Genomic DNA, 23,018 nt, shown 5'->3' with positions numbered 1-23,018 from the left:
TTTGCACTTTCACAGTAGCTTTTACTCCAATCGTAGACTCATGTTTGCAATTTGAGGATGTCTTGAATTGTAACAAAGTTTACTTGCTGGCAAGGGATATAGTGTAAAGATTGTTGAAGCTATAGGATGATATGAGAATAATCAACTAGGTGAAAAAACACTGCAGCCATTGATCACTAGCTGTGAAAGTTCATTCTTGCTCATTTTATTTCTATTTCAATGATCAATGTGGACGGTAGTTTTGCAGAACCTTAGTTAAGCTCTGTGGTGTGTAGTCTGTTGAAAGGAACAGATAGAGCATTAATAGAAGAACCTATTTTGTTGATCCAACAGTTTGGAAGCAATATTTCTGAATCCCAAAAAGATCCTGCCAGTAACATTTCTATTTTGAGTTGCTAGAATTCAGAACCCTAAGACATGATATTGAAGCCAATCTGAACTAAAACACATTCATGCACCTTTTATTAATTGATTTTTAGTTATTGAAAAAGAAAGAAAAAGAAATGAATGTTCTTAACCGATACATAGTGTTCTGTAAAAGACTATAGACTAGTCTATAGAAAAATGTTAAGCTGTAGTATACTGAAGTGTTCTGGGCAGAAGATGGAATATTGCAAATAGAATCTTCTTTTTATGAGACAGCATTCTGAATCAGACATATGATACTCGAACCAGTCCTCTTAGTCCTGATTTGTTCCTTTGCTTATAAATGAGTTCATTTCATGTTAAGCGCTTGGACTAGCTTATATGCTAGTATTAGAAATTAGTCCAGTTTTGGAAATCAAGACATTTTGTTGATGTCACTGTTTTCTTTGACATCTCCGTAACTCTGCTTCTCATTTACTATTTTAAATCATATAGAAAAAATTGTTCCTTTTGGAATTTTCCATACTATTTACTAGATCATGTCTTTCCTTTTGTACATCAGATTTCCTTTCAAAGACTGGTGATTCTTTTCTAAGACTCTTCGCTAAGACTCCTCATTTAAGATTTATCTTATTTTATGTATACTTGCAAACTAAACAAAGCTTAAAAAAAGTCACAGCATAAACTTCAGTAAAAAGCATGGGAATATACAGGCTTGTATAAAAAACTTTTTAGACAATACCAAAATGACAAACTTTTGGTAGTGTGATTGCCTCCATTATAAAAATGTTCAGACTTAAATGTGCTTTAATTCTCTGGTATGTTTAATACATTTATTTGAAGAGTTCTTTCCCCTCAAAAATACTTTTAAAATGCTTTGAGTTAATTAATGGTAAGTGGAATTTGCCATGCCACTAACACATCTCCTGCAACCTTTGGAGCCAAAGAAAAATTAGTTAAATATGAGCCCATATTGGGGGAAACTGCCAGCATTGCTCTAAGATAACAAACATTTAAACAGAATGTTACTTTGGATCCATTCCTGGTAACCTCTTTATCCATAAGAAGGAAGAAAAAGTATATGCTTGTTTATCTTCAGACCAATATGATTTTTTTTATCTTAAGAATTATAAGAGCTTTTTATATAGTAATAATGCAAAAATTTTGGTATGTTTGGGAAATGATAGGGTAAATTGAATGTAAGGACTACTGTGGAGTGCCTGATGAACCTAATCTTGAACGTTGTAAAGAAGATGACTTTTGGGTATAATGTTAAAAAGGAAGGCCAGGTCCTGTAACATGCAGAGACTTATTGTAGCACTGTAACTTTGTCTGACTTAACTTGGGAGGATGAAAGAAATTCAGTTTAAAAAAAACCTCTAAAATTAGAATATATAAAGTGTCCATAAACACAACATCAAAACAGCAATCTGCACAAACAGAAAAATATCCACCATCCTTAGAAACCCCAAAGATAAAATTGAATTAGAAAATCAAGGAGTATACGAAATCCCATGCACCACTTGTCCCACCACATACATCGGACAAACCAACAGAAGAATAAGTGCACGCATTGAAGAACATAAGAACTCAGTCAAAAAAGAGGAACCAACATCTTCCCTGGTCCAACACCTTAAAGCCACAGGACATGAAATTGACTTTAAAAATACCAGAACCATTGCCAAAAGTGAACATTTTAATAACAGAATAATCAGAGAAGCCATCGAGATAGAAAAACGCCCACACAGCATGAACAAGCGAGATGATACCTCCCGCCTACCAGCCATTTGGAAACCCGCCCTTATTGACAAACGACTCCCTAACACAAAAAATGATACCAGACCCACACTCACAAAAACCACACAGGATGTCACCACCACACATCCACGCAAAAACAAACCCAAAGCCACACCAATGACGAGGCACGACCACAAACCAGAAGCCAGACCACAGCTGCATCATTAGCCACTTTAAACCCCTCCAATCCATACATGAAGCAAACTGACACCCTCCATGAAGAGGAGGCACGACCACAAACGCGAAGCCAAAAAATAGCAAGGCAGCCCAAAATCTTAAACCCCTCTGCAACTCAGACTAACCTGAGCACAACCAAACAGAACACTCCCCCAGCCAATCAGAGCACAGCCAAGCCCCTAACTATTCAGAACACACCTCCACCCAATCAGAACACAGCCAAGCTCCCACCCAATCAGTTCATACCCCCACTGGCAGTTAAAAGGAAGAAACAGCTAAGACCACACATTGCTGCTCAAAGCACGAAGCTGAAAACACCAGCCTGAAGATGACGAATGGGACTTCGTCGAAACGTCGCCAAGACACTTCCAATTTTCCGCGGGAGAAAATCCGAACAACCAAAGACCTACATACAAATACCCGCGAAAACCTCAGAAAACAAATAAAAATAATTATATATACAAATTTAAAATTATATATACATTCATAAAATTAAATCCAAATATTAAAAAAAGTAAAATTACTTCACTCCTTTGAAGTCCAGTTGTACCTTTTAATACTTTACTAGCTCCTTTCTGCAGTGGTTACTAGTGTATTTGTCACTGTGTTATATTTTCCCAGAAACAACAGAAACAATAATGAGCTGGCCCTAGAGAAAAACTACAAATTTTAAATTCAAACATTTGCAAGGATTATTAATATATATAACTGTATATTAAATAGTTAAAATTATGTGTATTATATATTTGAAATATATACAGTCATAAGTGATAGATGTATTTGTGTACTATATTAATATTTACATTACACAATAATGATAGTGAGGAGTTTTAGCCAAAAGAAGCAATACTGCATGGATAACAGTTATGAATTCTTGAAGGTGCTTTGCCTAGTACAAATATACTTGCAAACTTTTAAAAATAATTTATCAGACATTTCTGCCCTTTCTTTATGTTCTGTAGTACCATATATATATTTTACCAGTTAGAGTTGTTTTCTTACCATGCTAACCAAAACCTAACAAGATGAAGATTCAGAGGCTATAATGTTCTTCAGAATGAGGATGATCTTTTAGAATTTTATATGGTTTTATTTGTTCTCTGATAGTATTTATGAATATGTCCCAAATTAGCTAACTTGTTCATGGGTTAGTTTGGAGTTAATTCACATTTCAAAAAGCTTCCCACCTTCCTGTGGGAGGTTTATCATGGAATATAAAGTGGAATCTAAAATGGTTATCATACTTCACTTTAGCATTGCAGGTCTGTTTTGTGTGTGTGTGTGTGTGTGTATGCATGTAAATTTATTGTGATAAATCTAGAGTCAGTTGAAGTCAGGCAGTGCCCACATTGAATTAATTAACTGAACAAATTTGACAATGTTCAGTGAGAGAACTAATGACAGTTAAAAAAAAAACACTTGAATGCAATTTGTCATTGGAAAGGGCAGGGTTTAGCAGTTGATACTCAGATGCCCACTCTCCCCAGGTAAGGCAGTTGTGCTCATGATGATTCATCACTCTGAGAAGCAGGCAATGGGATTTTCAGGTGTTTTTTTTAAGAAAACAAATTGATTCTGCAACCTGAAAAGATTTGCAAATACCAGACTGAGATTATTTCTATGATTTCAGCCATGAAGACAGCAAAGAACCCCTTTTGCATGACAAACATTTAAGTCTGACTGAAAAATACAATTTTTGGTTTATGTGTTTGCATCTGTATATGGCAGAAGATATAGCCTTTTCCTCTCTGATTTGCCAGAAGACAAGAGACAAGTTTTTCAGAATAAAGCAATTCATTTTGCTAAGCAGGAATAAAAGATAATTTTTCATGAAGCTGTTTTCAGCAGTCAATCCATTCCATTGGCATCTCGTTGGAGGCTAAAGCTAGAAGCGAAGACCTATTTTCACAAGGATAGTTTATATAAGTAAAACTCAATGCTCCTTGGACAGTGTTCAAAGGCTTTTATCAACAGCCCACAAATGGGACCTGTAACATTTTATTTATTTTCTTCTCACTACCATCCATGGGTTTGTTGACACTTGTTTTCTCGATGGAGAGCAACTCGTGGTAAGATTTTATTCTTATGTATCTTCATTTCTTGATCTAACGAAGGGAGCTTAATATGTTTTGTGCCCTACCAGAGTTTTAGCTTGATTCACAACAGTTTTTTCTTTTTGCTTGTTATGGTTAAGAAAAAAATGTACAGAACAGATTAATAATGCATTCCTATTTTATTGGACATTTGAGTTCCAATTTTTAATGGGAGGAATTAGTGTTCTGTTCTGATGAATATAGTGAACAATTATGTTAGAGCAAACTGAAAAACAAATACATACCATGGGAAAAACCCAGGAAAAAGAAATGAGTCAAATTAGTTTTGAAGAGTTTGCAAGTGTATTTATATCAACAAGTAGCCAATTCAAGAGTTTGTAATAATATATTTTCAGCTATTTTAATTTATTTATTTAAAATTCAGTACCTTATTTATTATATGCAGTACATATTAGAATATAGAGTAGATTAGAGAAAAAATATAGAATGAGATACGATTGCCTGAAAAGACTTAAAATGTATGTCAACACTATCTAATTAATAAATGAAGTAAATGATGTCATATAATAATAGCAGGATCAAGATATTGTAAAATGAATTTAGGATTAGACTGCCAATAACTTTATGAAGCTATTCTCTGAAAAATAAGTATATATGGTTTTCTATAAGTATTCAGTAGAAATTCTTAAAAATTCCCATTTTGGCTTCTTTTTCATAAATATATAGTATCGCCAGTACATTTTTCCACATGTCCTTTTTTGTTAAAAAAAATCACTTATTGACCCACCCCCCAAATAAAACTTTTTTAAGATAAAAGAAATTCCTTTAACTAATCTTTTGAACTCATGGTTTAAAAATGTCACTTTATATAAACGAAAATTAGAATTCTCAACCACTTTCTGAATGCAACACAGTTCCATGATCAGAACATTGTGGGTAGGATCGGATTCATGGAGAATTATGTAACATTGTGCTTTAATCCTTGACTTGATTCATTGCCTTTCTCCTTTTTCTCTTCTATGTTAAGATTACTCTGTTGAGGTATATAGCTGCTGTATTCTTTCATATTGCACTTGAATAGGCCACATTTGTCCAAAAAAGCAAAATTTCTCAGCATCATATTGTAGCCTTGTTCATAGTCTCAGTTAACTACATTTCACCACTACAACAACACAAAACAGCAGCTAAGATTTTCCAACAGTGTTTCAAAGAACAATCTTTGAGTGGCTATAATTGTTTCATGCCTTTAATGAGTAGTTCTAGAAGTTCTGTTTCACTCAAAAAGCATTTGTACAGTGTTATTGCTGAATACAATTTTTTTTATTACAACCAAGTAAAATTCCATAATACTTGTACTCCAGTGTGCTGGGCCCATGGTAAGTGGTACAGCATGTGGGACAAAGTTGTAGAAATTTATATTGAACTTGGAAAATGTGCCACTTTAAAAATGGTATAAATGCACACTAATATTTTGCTTCCAAGATACTACACAGTGTTAAATCCTGTCCAGATAAAATCATGAATGTATAATACATAAATTTTAATGGACAATTATTATGATAGATTTTTTAAACCATTATTCCAGGTTGAAACCTTATTATGATCTTTTAAACTTTTCCATAAAATAAGAAGATGCTACTAATATTATCAAATCTTAAGGTTTTGAGAACTATAAAAAGAATCTTTAGCTAAAAGAATTGATGGGCAAAAAATCCTACAAACAGTACTAGGTTTAATGTATTAAATATAAATATGAAAGATATCAATATGGGAATGAGAATAACTAGGTAGAAATAGAACATAAATGAGGAGGGATAGAACTCTCCATAACAATGCAATGCAAATTGAACATGTTTAGGGGCTACAAAATGGTAATTCCTATATGGCTGCAGAGGAAAATGAAATGGCATATCCTGGAGAAAGTTGGAACATTCCACGGAAGTATATTCCATGGCAATATTCATGATAGGGTTTTTTTTTCCAGCATGGCATTTTATGTCATTTAACATACTATATTAATAAGTAAACTGAGCAAATTATTTAAAATACTATCTGTGATTATAGTAAATTATAATTTACTAAGAATTGAAATCATATAAGTTCTAGTCAGCATTCACATGTGTCACTTTAGTTTTCTGCTTCTGGCTTTCCTGTGCATTTATTTGGCCGTATTTAGTCTGCATACTAAAGGTTAGTCTGCCCACTTGCATTATTCTTTGTGTTGTCAGCTTTTCCTTTCCTTGGTCAAGATTGCTTCAGATTTCAATAGATTTCCTTGAGACGGGCCGGCTTTTAGACCCAAGTGCTAAGTTTTAGTCCGCAGACTAAAAACTAATCCGCGGATTATTTATGCAAACAATTCCCTCACTGAAAACTACATGAAAAAACAGTAACTATTCTCTTCAAAACATAATAGTGAGGGCAGTTCACAGCTAACAGTGAACCTTACAATATGTCCTTTGACACCTATGCACAATAGAATGCTGAAAACATCCTTTGTTTTGGTAGCCCCATTGTGCTTAAGTGTTGGCAAACTGTATTATTGACTGCTTGATCTGTAACTGTGACAGTCCCTTGCTTTTAATGTTAGTTGTTTGTATGTTGTTAAGTAGTTCTTAGTGGGTGAATAAAACATCAGAACAGTTTGGGGTGGGAAGAATTAAAGAATGCAGTATCTTTCTGTCATCATCAGTTGCTCTTAAAAAAGAAAAACATAAATCCCCTGCACTTATAAATGACTGAGGGCATAAGGGAGGAAACCACAATAAAGGGGAAAGTAAGTTAGATCCTACCATCACTCCTGAAGTGTCATGTCCAGTTCCTGAAGCATCCTAATGAAATATCAGCTAAAAATCTAAACGCTAAAAATCCATTGGCGGGGAAGTCAATCCAAGATGAAGAATAATCCGCGGTGGCCTGATGTAGCTTATAGACATTTAAAGTGGTCATCTTAGAAATGAGAAACTTAATGATTCTCTCTCTTAGAAGTGTTATATCAGAACACTTTTCAGCTTGTGCTTTTAGGATAAATAAACAGGAATAAATGAGTCTGCGCATGATTGCATGTCTCATGCTCCTTCCTGTGTCTATCTCTCTCCAAGATAGGGAGGAGATCTATAGCTTAGTTTTGAAAATTCAATATAATTTTACTTTTATACAGACATTTGATTTCATATTTTTGTTACCTTTTAGTAAAATCGCTGGCATTGGAACATGCATTAAAGTAAAATGTTTCTATATTATGCCTCAGCTTTGCAAAATTATTTTTATTAATTTTTGGACTTGCTGCTGGTGTTTAAAGGTTCTAATTGTATTAAACATTTAATATTTCCCCATCACTTTGGATTTCTTATAATATTGGATATATTTTTCCTTGCTGGACTATACTTTTGGATTGACTCCCCCTGTTTGGATTATTTCACTGCATTATCATCCTTAGGACTCGTCAGGAACAGGACATTTCACCTCAGGAGTACGGGTATGTATATAATTTTTTTTCCATATCACCAGGTTAATTGCTGGGGAAACAAAAACAAAATTAGGATTGAAAAGTTTACACCAAGTTATTAGACTACAAGGAGCAGTCAGCTTAATATTCTCTTCCTATTGTAAAATTAGATGTTTGGGAATAGAAGTAATGTTTACATTTTTCAACATTTATGCAAACATCTCATGATTCATTTCAAGTTTTCAAAGAAAACCTGATAGTGCTTGCAATTATGTTGGCTGCTTCAATTTTAATTATAGAACATGAGAAGAAATATGAGAATAATTTCTGCTAGCTTATTAATGAATGCTATATTAATTGTCTCCCTCAAAATAAAAGCAAATTAAAGATTGTCATAATTAGAGATGATAAGAATGATATTTTAAAAGATCTGGTAGATACTAGATTAAGTATGTTTCTTTACAAATATTCCCTTTGGCTGTAATCATTAGATTGAATTGCACTTGGAATTTCATATTGGGACAGAAATACCTAATCTATGTGTGTAATGTGTTTATGAGTGAACATTGTATAGATCACAAAAAGGTATGAAAATATTATGCCAAAAAAGATATGGCATAAGGTAAGAAAAGGGAATATAGCTAAAACTAATTCTCCATAGTCTTCCATTCATTTCTGTCCTCATACAAAGCATCCTTGCTTCCATCACATCCATTGCCTTTTGTTTTGTTTCACTTTTGGAAATTGAACAAAATCTAGTAATCATGTACTGAAACGTCATTCAGAATAATGATCTGACTAAGAAGTTTGTTTACCCTTGAGGGAAAAAAAGGTTGGTCTTACTACACAAACTCCCAACATGAATTTGAAGCACATGGATTTCACTTTTTGATGAGATTTCAAAAAGCAACAATTGCATCCTCAGTAGAAGATTCTCAAATCCACATACTCTTCTGTGTTTCAAAGAGAGATCATACAATTCACCCCAGGGCTTATAGTGGAAAAATACTTTACATTTCCTTGTTCTGTAGTATTTGTGTTTGCCCATATCACTAAAGTAATAAACCTTTCCTAAGAACAAGTTGAAACAGGGAAACAATGTAGAGCAGGAAGCAGAAATTTTTTAATAACCGGGAGCTTTGGTGGCACAGTGGTTAGAATGCAGTATTGCAGGCTAACTCTACCCACAGTCTGGAGTTCGATCCTAATGGGGCTTAAGATTGACTCAGCTTTCCATCCTTCCGAGGTCAGTAAAACAAGGACCCAAATTGTTGGGGGAAATATGCTGACATTGTAAACCACCCAGAGAATGCTCTAAAGCACTATGGAGTGGTATATAAATGCTATTGCTATTAAAATAATAATGTGACATTAATGTCCCATGTCATTTTAATACATAACTCTCAAAATTATCTAAGAATAATAAAATTATGCACATCTAATGAATCAGTTAAAACATTTTAGAATAAAAATCCAAATTAGTTCCCATATTGAATATCTGGAGGAAAAGTTTGGACCAATGGCATTGATTTCTTTGCTCTTAAATTCTACCTCCACTGTTCATCTCATCATATATATTTTTACATATGTAAGACTATTTTTCAATCTCTTATCCATTCACTTTATTTCAAAATGTGTGCCCAAGCACAATTACTACTGTATTGTGTTTTCTATTCAGAAGCTGCTATTGCAATAGTTCCCCTCATATTATTTTCATCTGAAAATTATCAGGTCTATAAAGCAATTGCCGCTCTTGGAATGAAAGAATTAGGAGAACAGCTGAGAGTGCCTCATCACTCTCCTGGCTTAAGTTATAAGGTAAGGCAAGGCTAAGTGAGATGAAACAATATTCACAGGATTTCAAATCCTGCTTTTTCAGGTCCTTTTACAGAGGGAAATATCCTAGTGTATGGATTTGGGAGCATCTTCTCTTTCACACAGTTTACTCCTACAAATCAAAAACTGGATTTCAGTGCAATTAGAAGAAAGGAGCTATATGGGGATGGGTATTTAAATATATGGGTGAGTGAGAGGTGTTTCTAGTGATGAATTGGAGTAGGAAGAGTTGTACTCTCCTTTCATCATCCAATCACTCTGTTACATCAAAGTTGCCTTGTCAAAAAATGCACGGCTGCTCCAGCATTAATTTGGGATTTTTATATAGAGGTTAAAAATTAATAAGCATTTTGGTTCTTTTGGTTTTCATTTACTCTAAATTCTATTCTGTTCTGTTTTAATCTGGTGTTTGGACTCTCCCTCATAAGTTTGGATTGCTTTGTAGAAACTCATCATTTTTGTAGTAGTATATAAAATTAAGCTCAGTCTCTCCCCATCTATATTAGAAATTAGAATATCTTTGAAGCACTTTCCTTGTGGTTGAAGTTAATGTGTCTTTTAAAAATGTATTTATGCAGATCTGCATTTGATTTTGCATGTGGTCTATATGCTATTGCATTCATTTTGTGGAAATGTGAATTCAGTTTATTACACAATACACTAAGGGTTTAACCATTGTTTATCCTCCCAAGACCTTTCACATAGGTAAAAAAAACAACACAGTTTAGAACTAGAACACAACCTATGGAGGCAACCCATTCCACTGATTAATTGTTTTCACTATCAGGAAGTTTAACGTTTAAGGCAGTCCTGAATTTCCAAGAAAATATGCAGTGCAAAAGTGATGATTGCATGTTGAGAATGGAATGGAATAGAATAGAATAGAATAGAATAGAATAGAATAGAATAGAATAGAATAGAATAGAATAGCAGAGCTGTAAGGGACCTTGGAAGTCTTCTAGTCCAGTCCCCCGCTTAAGCAGGAGAACCTACAATATCTCAGACAAGTGATTAATACCCCTATTAGCAAATTAGCATAAACCAGTTTGGTAAATCCAAATCTACGTTTTGGATTTAGTCAGGTTTAAATAGGATTATATAACACTCAATCCTCAAAATATCCCATCACTTGCTTTTTTCCTCTTTTCCAGCCATCTGCATAACCTAGTGGCATCATTTATGTTTTTAAAGGTATTGTTTCCTTTCTTCCCAAATTTCCTCAGCTTGGTGCCGTATATCTGTCATATCCTCAGGGATTTTGTAAATTCAGCTTTATTCAATATAACTCCTTGCCAATAAGCATTTTTGCCTTAGCCAGTTGGTAAAGATATTAGCTTTTTTAAAAATACAAAACAAAATAATACCTACACCAGCTTAATTGTTCAGGCTCATAGTCTATTAATATGTAAAACAAAATGGTCAGCCTGTCCTCTTTTTTTTCCATAGGTCTTCCGACCCCGCACTCCACCAGAAGCAATAGCTCTATGTAGCCGCCTGTTGGAATATACCCCAACTGCCCGCCTGACTCCACTGGAAGCATGTGCACATTCTTTCTTTGATGAATTACGGGACCCAAATATCAAATTGCCAAGTGGTCGAGAGAAACCTGCACTCTTTAACTTTACTACTCAAGGTAATTTGGAAACATTATGCCAGCATATGGCATCCTATCAAGTAAAGTTAGGTGAAATGATGAATAAAGTGTTGGGCGCTTCAAAAGAAAATACTCTTTCCACAGCATAGATGATTGGAACAAAAGGAAACATTTACAAATTGTGTGTGTCTTTGTCTGTGTCTCTGTGTGTGTGTGTGTAGCCAGTTCATTCTTGATAGAGACAAGATGATGTAAAATATAATTGAATCCATAATTTAAGTGATCTCTATCACAGTTAGCAAGTCATTTCCTAGTTGATTATTAATAAATGAATGTAGATGAAGTTATAATCCATAGTGCAATTTTTACTAAGCAATGAAAATAATAATTAATTCAAAATAAGTAAGCTAGAGCACCAAATAGTCAAATTTTAAATATAAAATAGTAAGCTTATACACACAGTGGGATTAAATATATTTTCAAATTGTGCTAAATCTTCTATCCTCTATATAAATAAAAATGTAAATGTTCATTTGTTCAAAATCTTAAATCTCTGAAAGTTCTTCTCCGATTGCTTTGAAATTTTGACACAACGTTGCATTTGAATACGCACGTGTTTTTATATACTACTACTACTACTACTACTACTACTACTACTAATAATAATAATAATAAAAATAATAATAATAATAATAATAGTAAAGTTGGAAGGGACCTTGGAGGTCATCTAGTCCAACCCCCTGCTCAGGCAGGAAACCCTACACCATTTCAGACAAATGGCTGTCCGGTCTCTTCTTAAAAACTTCTAGTATTGGAGCATTTACTGCTTTTGGAGGCAGGTTGTTCCATTGATTAATTGTTCTCACTGTCAGGAAGTTTCTCCGTAGTTCTAGGTTGCTTCTCTCCTTGATTAGTTTCCACCCGTTGCTTCTTGTCCCGCCTTCAGGTGCTTTGGAAAATAGCTTGATTCCCTCTTCTTTATGGCAGCCCCTGAGATATTGGAATACTGCTATCATGTCCCCCCTTGTCCTTCTCTTCGTTAAACTAGACATACCCAATTCTAACAACCGTTCCTTATATGTTTTAGCCTCCAGTCCCCTAATCATCTTTGTTGCTCTTCTCTGTACTCTTTCTAGAGTCTCAACATCTTTTTTACATCGTGGTGACCAAAACTGGATGCAATATTCCAAGTGTGGCCTTACCAAGGCATTGTAGAGTGGCATTAATATTTCACGTGATCTTGATTCTATCCCTCTGTTAATGCAGCCTAGCACTGTGTTGGCCGTTTTGGCAGCTGCAGCACACTGCTGGCTCATATTTAGGTGATTGTCTACTAGGACTCCGAGGTCTCTCTCACAGTTACTACTATTGAGCATGGTGCCACCTATGCTGTATTTGTGCATTTGGTTTTTCTTGCCTAAATGTAGAACCTTGCTTTTTTCACCATTGAATTTCATTTTGTTAGTTAGCGCCCAGTGTTCAAGTCTGTCCAGATCCTTCTGTATCTTAAGCCTGTCTTCTGGAGTGTTCCTGCCAGCTTGGTGTCGTCTGCAAATTTGATGAGTTCCCCATCTATCCCTTCGTCCAAATCTATATTGTATAGATGTCATACCTGTAACAGGTAAAAACATGCTTTTTGTGAAAAACAGCGCCATCTGTTGGACATAAAAGCAGCACACGCTACGATTTCAGACAATCACTATATCTGCACAATGGAACAACAAAAAATATTGTATACCCACAAGCATTGTGAAATTAAACATATTATAAACGTGCACTTTCTCTTTTCTTTCTTTTCCATTTAACCAGCCTGAGCCACAGCAATGCATGGCCAGGAACAGCTAGTATTAAATGAAATCATTATTTATGTTTCATATTTTTGGGAATCATGTCTGCAGCCCAAACTTTCTGAAGAGGCAAAGTAACCAACTAAATAGTTCCTTCCAAAGTAACCAATAAATATACATCATGCACACACATTTTAAAAGTGGTGTCTTCTAAGTACTATAAGGGAGACCCCCCTTTTCAGATTATTTTTCCTGCTCACATTTAATAGTTAAAATAATACTTCTTTTTCTAAAAGCAGTATTTTTTAATTAGAAATGTTTTTACATATTAATGTAGGAAAATCATACCGTACTTTCTGGCGTATAAGATGACTTTTGAAAGCATTGAAATCGGCGCCGAAGTTGGGGGTTGTCTTATATGCTGGAAATAACAGTAGTTTCCGGTGTATAAGATGACTTTCTAGACATGCGACTCGGTGCTGAAGTCGGGGGTCGTCTTATACGCCGGGTCGCCTTATACGTTGGAAAATACGGTAAGTTCTATATAGCTCTGAATAAGTTGCCTCTGAATAGGTATACATTTGATGTTAGCCAAAAGGCTAAGAAATCTTCTGAATAAGTATGTGTAGGTCTTTATTATTATTAATGCAGTTCTATTTGGAAGAATAGTTATTTGTACAAAAAGTGAAAGTAATTCTTCACTCTGAGCATTTTTTCTTTATTGTCCCATGAAATTGTGGAGTATATTTTTTTGTACATGGTCCAATAGCACTTGAACAGCACAGCTGCTTTTTAAGAAGCTACCATGCTAAGTCAGATCATTGATCTGTCTGTATCAGAATTATCCATGCAGCTTATCAGTGACTCTCCAGATAGATTTTTCCCCCAAACTTCAAGAGGAGTTAGTAATAAAGCAGTTTATTCTTCATGATAGAGTTTAGTAATAAAGCAGCTTATTCTTCATGATAGAGTTTAATCAGCTGGTTTCAAAGATGAACCATTATCATCTTCGATCTGCAACGTAAAAGACCCAGTTTGGTCTACTGTAGTGATTAAGACATGAGTTTTAGTCCTGCCTTAGCCATGAAATCCAGCTATATCAGACATGTCAAACCGATGGCCCGGGGGTCGGATGCGGCCCACAAAGTGGTTTCATGTGGCCCACCAAGCCATCCTGGAAACAGTGAGGGAACGGCCCCCTCTGCCTTGGCTCTGGCCCAGGCCAGCCGGGAGCCAATGTACAATTTTGTGGTGGCTATCTATGCTGAAACGCATTCAATCTTAGTTCCACAAGGCTGTCTGGAAACAGCGAGGAACCAGGAGAACCTTGAGCAGCAGCCTTGAGGAAGTGGGGCTGGGCTTGGTGCTGCAGGTGCTCAAGGGCCAGGCTGGGCATTTGACCTCTGCTGCCCAGGGCTCCGGGCAGCTTGCACCACCATCCAGCCCCCCCTCCCCGCATGGCCTGAGAGGAACAGTGAGGCTCCTCCAGTGGACCATGCCTTGGCACTTGCCCTGGTCCCACCCCCTTCTGCAGAGACCCTCATATCTGAGCCACTCCTGCCCAGGCCCCCACAGGCACCCTTGACGTGAACGGTGTAGAGCTGGCCACGCCCACCCAGTAGGCCACACCCACCTGGACCCCTGAGGGCAACTGCAATGCTGATGTGGCCCTCAATGAAATTGAGTTTGACACCCCTGAGCTACATGATCTTAGGCCACTCTCTCTCAATGTAATTCACGTCACAGGGTTGCCATGAGGAAAATAAGAGGAGGAAGGGGTGTTGGATATGTTTGTTGTCTTGAGTTGTTTGTAAAAATAATAAAGGAGGGATGCAAATAAATAAATACATGCAGATAGTTGCAACTTCTTTGAGCAGTTCTTTTTTATTATTTGTTAGACAAGTCCGCTCAAATACAATTATAAAATCATTTTTGTTTTTTTATACCTCTGAAAATATGCAATTGTGATAAATTTATAAAGTGAGCGGTATTGCAGGCCAGCTTCCTTATAATTCAGTGGTTCTCAACCTGTGGGTCGGGACCCCATTTGGGGTCGAACGACCATTTCACAGGGGTCGCCAAACAACACAGTCTGCCATTTTTTCCCCCTTTTCCTTAGCTGTGCTACTCCCTTTTATTTTATTGGCTTTTAAAAGCCAATAGAATAGACTCTCTTGAATAGAGTCTAATTCTATTGGCTTTCAAAAGCCAATAGGAATTGTCCAGGCTGTCTCTGCCCTACTGAGCCCGCCAAAAGTCCCATTCTGCAAACGGTGCTGCACCAGTTGAGTAGTCCGTGACTTACGACCGGTTGAGTAGGCCTCGACTTACGACCGGTTGGGGATCGCGGCATTAAAAAGGTTGAGAACCACTGTTATAATTAATTAGAAATGTTAGTACTCTCTGCCATTTGGAAAATACGGAACAATCTACCTCATCTTCTACATGAGACTGCTTTTCAGATATTTGGAGACAACCATTGTGTCTGCCCAAGTGTATTGAGTATAGAGTGTGGCTTTGAATGATAAAGGAAAGATCTGTTGCCAAGACAACAATCAGATAAATGAAGCTTGAGCCCAAACCAAGAAGGTGGTTGAGGTGTGGGAAACTGACTGAGGCAGCATCTCCTACCTCTCAATTCACAGGAAGATAAGAGGAAGGGAACCACATTCAAACTTGCATGATTCTGTTACTGTAGCTCTGCTAATAAAAGTGGCTTTAGAGCTACAGGACGTCTGTTTCTTAGTCTGGTCTACCTTATAGAGCTGGCATCAATCTTCCAAGTCTAAGTGTTCAGAAAGTAGCTTATGAGGAGGTATCTGACATTCCGCAATAGTCTTGCTGTTTATATGCTACTATCCAGAGTATGAAAAAAACAAGATGAGCTTTGAACTCTCTCTATAAAGAAAAATACAACCTGACCAAGCCTCTTTGACTGGAATATATTGAAGTAAAAGATCAAGTTGACTGGGATCCTTAGCAAAGCAGGAATGGAAAGCACATTTAAAAGCACTTCCAATAAAAAAAACAGACACCAGAACAAGCCAACTGACTACATAGAATGCCTAGTAATTATTTAAAAACGAACATGACACATAAGAATATATAAGAAGGATGAAAGATCACTAAGGCAGGGTATACACTCTTAGCCCATAATTGCAGAGATGATATATTCAAATAAAAGAAAAGGTGTTGGTCTATAGATGTTCCTGTTCTTACGAATAGCAAAGAAATGATAGAAATGTTCCATTTCTTTGTCTTCCCTAACAAGAAGGATTTCGTTTCATTGGAGTTCCAAAGAACACGAAGAAGTATGATTGCAGCTTGAGACTAATGAAAACATGGTCAGGGAATAATTATTTATTTTAAATGAGTTAGAATATAGAGGGTGAATAAGTTGCATCTTGCAACACTGAAAGAAATTACTGATAACACACAAAGACAAATGGAACAAACCAAAGTTTTAAAAAGTGATTTTTGAGGACCATTGTTTGATAGTAATGATAGTAATTTTTTAATGAAAAAAGTAAAAATACAAAAACACAAGTATTAAAATTTAATGAGCTGCTTCCAGCTGAGAAAATATGAAAAGGTGCATCAGAATCTGCTGCAAAGCTTTTGTAAGATGCTGATTCTGTTGCTTTCATATTTAAAGAATTTTTGTAAAGCAACATTTTTCCTTTAAGTTTTCTAAGAGATATTATATTGTAAGCTGATTATTATAATATATGATACTAATGTTATAAAAAAAAGTTGACAGGATTTTTTTCATTACTAGTAAACAACAGAAGACATTTCTGTTCATGTACAATTCTGAGGCAAATGCATAGATAATTTCAGTCATTGAGAAGGTCTTCCAGAACTCTAAGCTTCGTTCCACATGCAAAGGCTAAAAGTAGATTTTGGTTTGTTTTTCAATTTAATTGTGCAGCTTATGTGCTATATTAAAGATGGAAAAAAAGTCTGAAATGATTTGTCTTGGTCTGATGATTATTTTTTTACCTCCCCAAAACCTTGCATTTTAACCCACTCTAGATAGCAAATTACCTTGAAATGCCCTCTAGCTGGCTAGAGTAGTAAAATTGTAAAAAAATATCCTGGAAAATGGCAGTGGCAAACAATTTTTGGAAACTGCCTTGGGAATTGTGTGGATTGCAGTTATACAGGAAGTTAATCTTGTCACTGTTGTCAGAGAACATGGTAGCCAATCTTGACTGATCTCGAAAAAGTTTAAGCAGGATTAAAACTGGGAATCCATGAGTAAAAGCCTGGGCTGCAGGCAAGTAAAAAAGAAAGTATGCAAGAAAAAGATAATGGCTAAACACCTTTGTATTGTTACCAAGAAACAACATGGACTTACCTATGTGGGCACCAGGAGCTAACTGTTCTTTTTCATAACTTCACTAAGATATTTGTAACAGTAACTAAGCCAAGGTAAACCAATATAATTTGAATTTCTTTACTTTTGTGTTGTTGCCAATAATTTATTATTATTATTTTAAATAATATTTCTGACTGATATTCTCCTCTCCCCCCCCCCCCCATTCAACCATCTCTGAATCTTGGAAACTGCCTGGACAAATTACTATAGGTTTTTTTTGCAAGATTTTTCAGAAGTGGTTTGTAATTGCCTCTTTTTTAGGGTTGAGAGAAAGTGACTGGCCCAAAGTCACCTAGAACTCAGAGTCTCCCAGTTTCTAACCTGATGCCTTAACCACTACACCAAACTGGCTCTCATGACATTTTTAGTCTCTTATGATGGACTGTTTTATTTTTTTGAGAAAAAAGATTGTGGCACATGATCTACAATTTTAATAGAAAAAGGGCAATTTTGTTGTTGTTAAAAACAATATTGGCATTCTTCTGTCCTTCCCATATACTTCACAGCATGGTGTTTGGCAGCACTGGTGGGATTTAACCTTCTTCCTCTATTCTTCCATGGCAGTAATGATTATCGTAGAACTTTTCATAGAGTATCCTTACATTTCTGGCTTCATCAGGAGGTCTACTAAATTAGGTAATCGAGTCATGTTTTGTTATAAATGATCTTTCTTCAACTTCCTTCTAGAATTGTCAAGCAATCCATCTCTGGCTTCAATCCTCATACCTGCTCATGCTCGAAATCAAGCCGCTGTTTCAACTCCTACCAATACTCCAGCAGCCTCAGGTGAGATCATATTTATATCTACCATATTTTTTCTTGGTGTGCAGTTCTTCCACTCACAATTTTCAGTGACACAAATGCTGACCATCCCAGTGTTGTTACCATTATTAAATCTAGAATCAATATATTTTACAGGTTTGTCACAAATCTCTAATGTAAAGTTTTAGAAAATTACATGCAGATTTAGCATTGCTTGTCCAGCATCATAGATTAGGACCTCAGCACCATTGGTTACATTAAAACTAAGTGTGGTGTGTCCAATGATGACTGGTCAGGCCAATTTGGGCATGGAATGTCCTGGCACATATTGGGCAAACAGGTGCAGTTATTGCACTGAAAGCTCTAGACCAGTGATGGCGAACCTTTTAGAGGCCGAGTGCCCAAACTGCAACCCAAAACCCACTTATGTATCGTTGGGTGCCGATTGGGCGTGGCCCATTGGGTTGGTGTGACCAATTGGGTGGGCGTGGCCCATATGGTGGGCATGGCTGCGGTGGTAACAGCAGACTGGGTGGGACTAAAAAGTTCAATCAATTTCAACTTTGCAAGATCTTTTTTTCACTACAAGAAGTTAAAATTGATTGATTGATTGAACCTCTTTTTTTTGGCACATGGCACAAGGCCTAAAGCGAAAAGGTTTTATAAAACCCAGGTGAAGGCCTGGGACTGGGGCGACAGCGCGTATGCCCAAAGAGAGGGCTCTGAGTGCCACCTGTGGCACACGTGCCATAGGTTCGCCACCACGGCTCTAGACTTATGCAGCTAGCAAGATATAGGTCAGCAAGCTTAGTTACTAAATCTTCAGCCACTGCTGAAACCATGCTGGGGTTTTTCCACCTAACCACATTAATTCTTTTCATAGTTTTGCTTCCTTTTGGTTATCTTTTGAGTCTGATGTGGAGCTTCATTTTGGAGAGAACGAATAAGATGCCAAGCTTAGAGCGGAGGTGCACCCAGGAGGTTGTGTTACTGGTAGGCAAACAGAAAGTGGTTATTGGTGATGAGTTTGTGGGCTGCACAGGTCTTCACTAGGAGTAGACCATTACTATCACACTTGTTCACTCCATGTCTCCCAATGATTCCCCTGCCAAGCTGTAGAAGCATACCTACTATTGCATTAAAGTTGCCCAGCAAACTGCGAACAGGTCATCTAATTCTTCATAGAATCTGTCTTTTGTCTCTCAAGGATACACAGGCACTGATCAGGTTAGCTTAATGGTAACTGCAATGATTCCAAACAAAATGACTTCTGTCAACCACTTCCAACCCAACTCCAGCATCATGACACTCATCACTGCCATATACTGCTCCAGAAAAAAGTGTATCTACCTTCAGTTCCAGCCAGTTGACATTCGTTGAGAAGAGTTTCACTCAGGGCCTCATTATACAGTGAGGGGGGAAATTATTTGACCTCCTTCTGATTTTGTACAAAGAAATGATCAGTTTATAATTTTAATGGTAGGTTTATTTTAACAGTGAGAGACAGAATAGCAACAAAAAAATCCAGAAAAATGCATTTCAACAAAATTGTAAGTTGATTTGCATTTTAATGAGTTAAATAAGTATTTGATCCCCTATCAATCAGCAAGATTTCTGGCTTCCAGGTGTCTTTTATACAAGTAACGAGCTGAGATTAGAAGCACTCTCTTAAAGGGAGTGCTCCTAATCTCAGCTTGTTACCTGTATAAAAGATACCTGTCCACAGAAGCAATCAATCAATCAGATTCCAAACTCTTCACCACGGCCAAGACCAAAGAGCTGTCCAAGGACGTCAGGGACAAGATTGTAGACCTATACAAGGCTGGAATGGGCTGCAACACTGTCATTAAGCAGCTTGGTGAGAAGGTGACAACAGTTGTGCGATTATTCGCAAATGGAAGAAACACAAAATAACTGTTAATCTCCCTCAGTCTGGGCTCCATGCAAGATCTCACCTTGTGAAGTTTCAGTGATAATGAGAATGGTGAGGAATCAGCCTTGAACTACACAAGAGGATCTTGTCAATGATCTCAAGGCAGCTGGGACCATAATCACCAAGAAAATAATTGGTAACACACTACGCCATGAATGACTGAAATCCTGCAGTGCTCACTAGGTCCCCCTATTCAAGAAAACACATGTACAGACCCGTCTGAAGTTTGCCAATGAACATCTGAATGATTCAGAGGAGAACTGAGGAAAGTGTTGTGGTCAGATGAGACCAAAATCAAGCTCTTTGGCATCAGCCCAACTCGCCGTGTTAGGAGGAGAAGGAATGCTGCCTATGACCCCAAGTACACCATCTCCACCGTCAAACACGGAGGTGGAAACATTATGCTTTGGGGGGTGTTTTCCTGCTGAGGGGACAGTACACCTTCACCACATCAAAGGGATGATGGACGGAGCCATGTACCATCAAATCTTGGGTGAGAACCTCCTTCCCTCAGCCAGGGCATTGAAAATGGGTTGTGGATGGGTATTCCAGCATGGCAATGACCCAAAACACATGGCCAAGGCAACAAAGGAGTGGCTCAAGAACCTTAATGACTTGGAGAGGATCTGCAAAGGGGAGAGGGGCAAAATCCCTCCTGAGATGTGTGTAAACCTGGTGGCCAACTACAAGAAATGCCTGACTTCTGTGATTGCCAGCAAGGGTTTTGCCCCCAAGTACTAAGTCATGTTTTTCGAAGGGGTCAAATACTTATTTCACTCATTAAAATGCAAATCAATTTATAACTTTTTTGAAATGTGTTTTTCTGGATTTTTTGTTGTTATTCTGTCTCTCACTGTTGAAGTAAACCTACCATTAAAATTATAGACTGATCATTTCTTTGTCAGTGGGCAAACGTATAAAATCAGAAGGGGATCAAATAATGTTTTCCCTCACTGTATCTTACAAGCTCTCTGGCAACTTAAGCTGTTCTCCTAGTCTGCCTCTTTCTTACAGGGTTGTCCAAAAGCACGAACATATTCAAGTGACAATGGTGAGAGGTATCATCTTGTGTTTTTTTCTATGTTTGTTCAACCACCAAGATGGGATCCCCACTAGTTGTGGGGAACTGACCAGGATGCAGTAAAGCAGGCAAAGTTTGGGGCAGCTGTTCTAGTCTCTTCCTCATACTGTGGAGGTGAGCAGTGCATATCTCACCTAGGCAGGTACTGGTTTCAATGCTGTTTTGGTCAGTGAAAAGTGACTATTAGATCCGAGTTGCTTGTGTGCAGGTCCCTGACTACAACTCCCAGTGTATTTATGCTTAGTACTTTGTCACTCATAGCTGGAGGACTTTTTTTATTTTTACTCCTTTCAAGATGATGATGTTGAGACTAGTGCATAATTTTGATTTAAATGAAGGAGGGTTGCACAGTGTCAGCCTTAGTCTCTCTTCCCAGTTCCCATCTGAGTCCCAAGTTGAGACCAATCAGACATAGCACTAAGCACAATGGATGACCAGGACATCTTGTGCGCCTTGTTGTGCTTTTCATAAGAAACAAGGAAATTTTATCTAACTCAAGTGGCAGCAACCAACAATCTTTGCATCCTTTCTCTCCCTTTCTCTCTTCCCCCTCCCTCTTGTGTGATTCGTTTAGTGATTGTTTTGCCCAAACCAATTGTGTTCTTAAACCAAGACTACCTGTATTGAAGGATTTCCTAGTGCATTTTACCTTGCTAGATTCCACCCTAAAATGACAAATCTTGAATTGTCAGCACTGCCTGCTTTGAGACCTGCTAACACTTAACTGAAGCAGAGTGTGCGGGATCTAGGTATCCATAATGACAGAGCCCATCCTTTTATAGTATGATTGTCCCTAGATACTTATTTAATATTTTATATCCTCCACATCAGAGACTATTTATGTTCATTCATAGCCTATTAAAACAACAACTAGCAGATATATAAGTCTCCCATATAAATGCAAAACATGGTGTTCAGACTTGACAAAGATAGAATCTATCTCACAAGTGCTTTTAAAGTATTCATTGTACACCCAATGGTGATCAAGTTTAATATTTCCACCTCTACATGGCTGGCAAAATGCTTATCAATTACTATAGTTGTTAGACACTGTCTGGTTCCCTCCTCATGTTATTAATAGCTGCTCTTTTAGAATTTTCTCATAATTTTATATTTTCCTTTTAGAGTTATTGTATTGTATGGTCTCTTGTGTGTGATTGGTCTTGAACTATAAATGAATTATAAAATAGTTATGAAAAAGTGACAATAAGAAATTAGTAAGCAATTGTAAACACGCTTCTAGTAAGTACTATTTTGTTCCAAAATAACAATGTTAAATGCTATAAAAATGTTCTTTTAAGTGCTGATCACAAAAAACTCTAAAATATTTATTCTTTGACTGACTATTTAACAAAATGTTATCCTTCCTGGGTGTAGTTCTTTTCTGTCTTGAGGCATAGTGCAAAAGAACTTACATTTTAGAAACAGAGATAAGACACCCTGAGCAAAGGGAACAGAGATAAAATAAACTTTTCCAACATACTTCTTGTAGAAAAGCTTTTATTAAAGCAGTTGGCTAGTTTTGTTCAGCATAATTTAGGATCCCCAAAAGTCCCATCTGTTCTATAATTCTATTGTATTTCTAGCAACAACAGCCATGCAGTCTTTTCTGACTTCAGTATTCAACTCTTTTGTAACAGCAGCAACAATTCTATTGGAAATTTTACTGACTGAAGCAATATAAACTTAAACTATAATAACATTTGGAGCTGTGATAAAAGAACTAAACAGGAACCTGAATATAAAATATTTCAAGAAGTGTTTTGAGTGTACAAGAAGACCAATGTAAGATTTCATTCTTC

The 23,018-nt window shown here is 36.7% G+C and overlaps 1 protein-coding gene across 7 annotated transcripts in view; it reads left to right on the top strand.

Moving 5' to 3' along the window:
• Positions 1-23,018, top strand: part of GSK3B (glycogen synthase kinase 3 beta) — a 192,600-nt gene that overhangs the window by 137,515 nt on the left and 32,067 nt on the right. For 3 of the 7 annotated variants that reach the window (XM_039366604.1, XM_039366608.1, XM_039366601.1), the window contains 4 exons: positions 7,834-7,872; positions 9,574-9,660; positions 11,125-11,311; positions 18,128-18,226. In XM_039366604.1, the coding sequence (XP_039222538.1) occupies positions 7,834-7,872; positions 9,574-9,660; positions 11,125-11,311; positions 18,128-18,226 (412 nt within the window). Of the gene's footprint in view, positions 1-7,833; positions 7,873-9,573; positions 9,661-11,124; positions 11,312-18,127; positions 18,227-21,235; positions 23,002-23,018 lie in introns of those variants that run through there. The other 4 variants (XM_039366602.1, XM_039366603.1, XM_039366605.1 and 1 more) reach the window with 4 other exon arrangements.

Source organism: Crotalus tigris, unplaced genomic scaffold, assembly GCF_016545835.1.
Source record: "Crotalus tigris isolate CLP2741 ecotype Arizona unplaced genomic scaffold, ASM1654583v1 scf7180000020347.5012614909:4044961, whole genome shotgun sequence".
NCBI classification, from domain to species: domain Eukaryota; kingdom Metazoa; phylum Chordata; class Lepidosauria; order Squamata; family Viperidae; genus Crotalus; species Crotalus tigris.
Note: the sequence above shows the minus strand (reverse complement) of the source record. Positions and strands in the feature narration are given on the sequence as shown.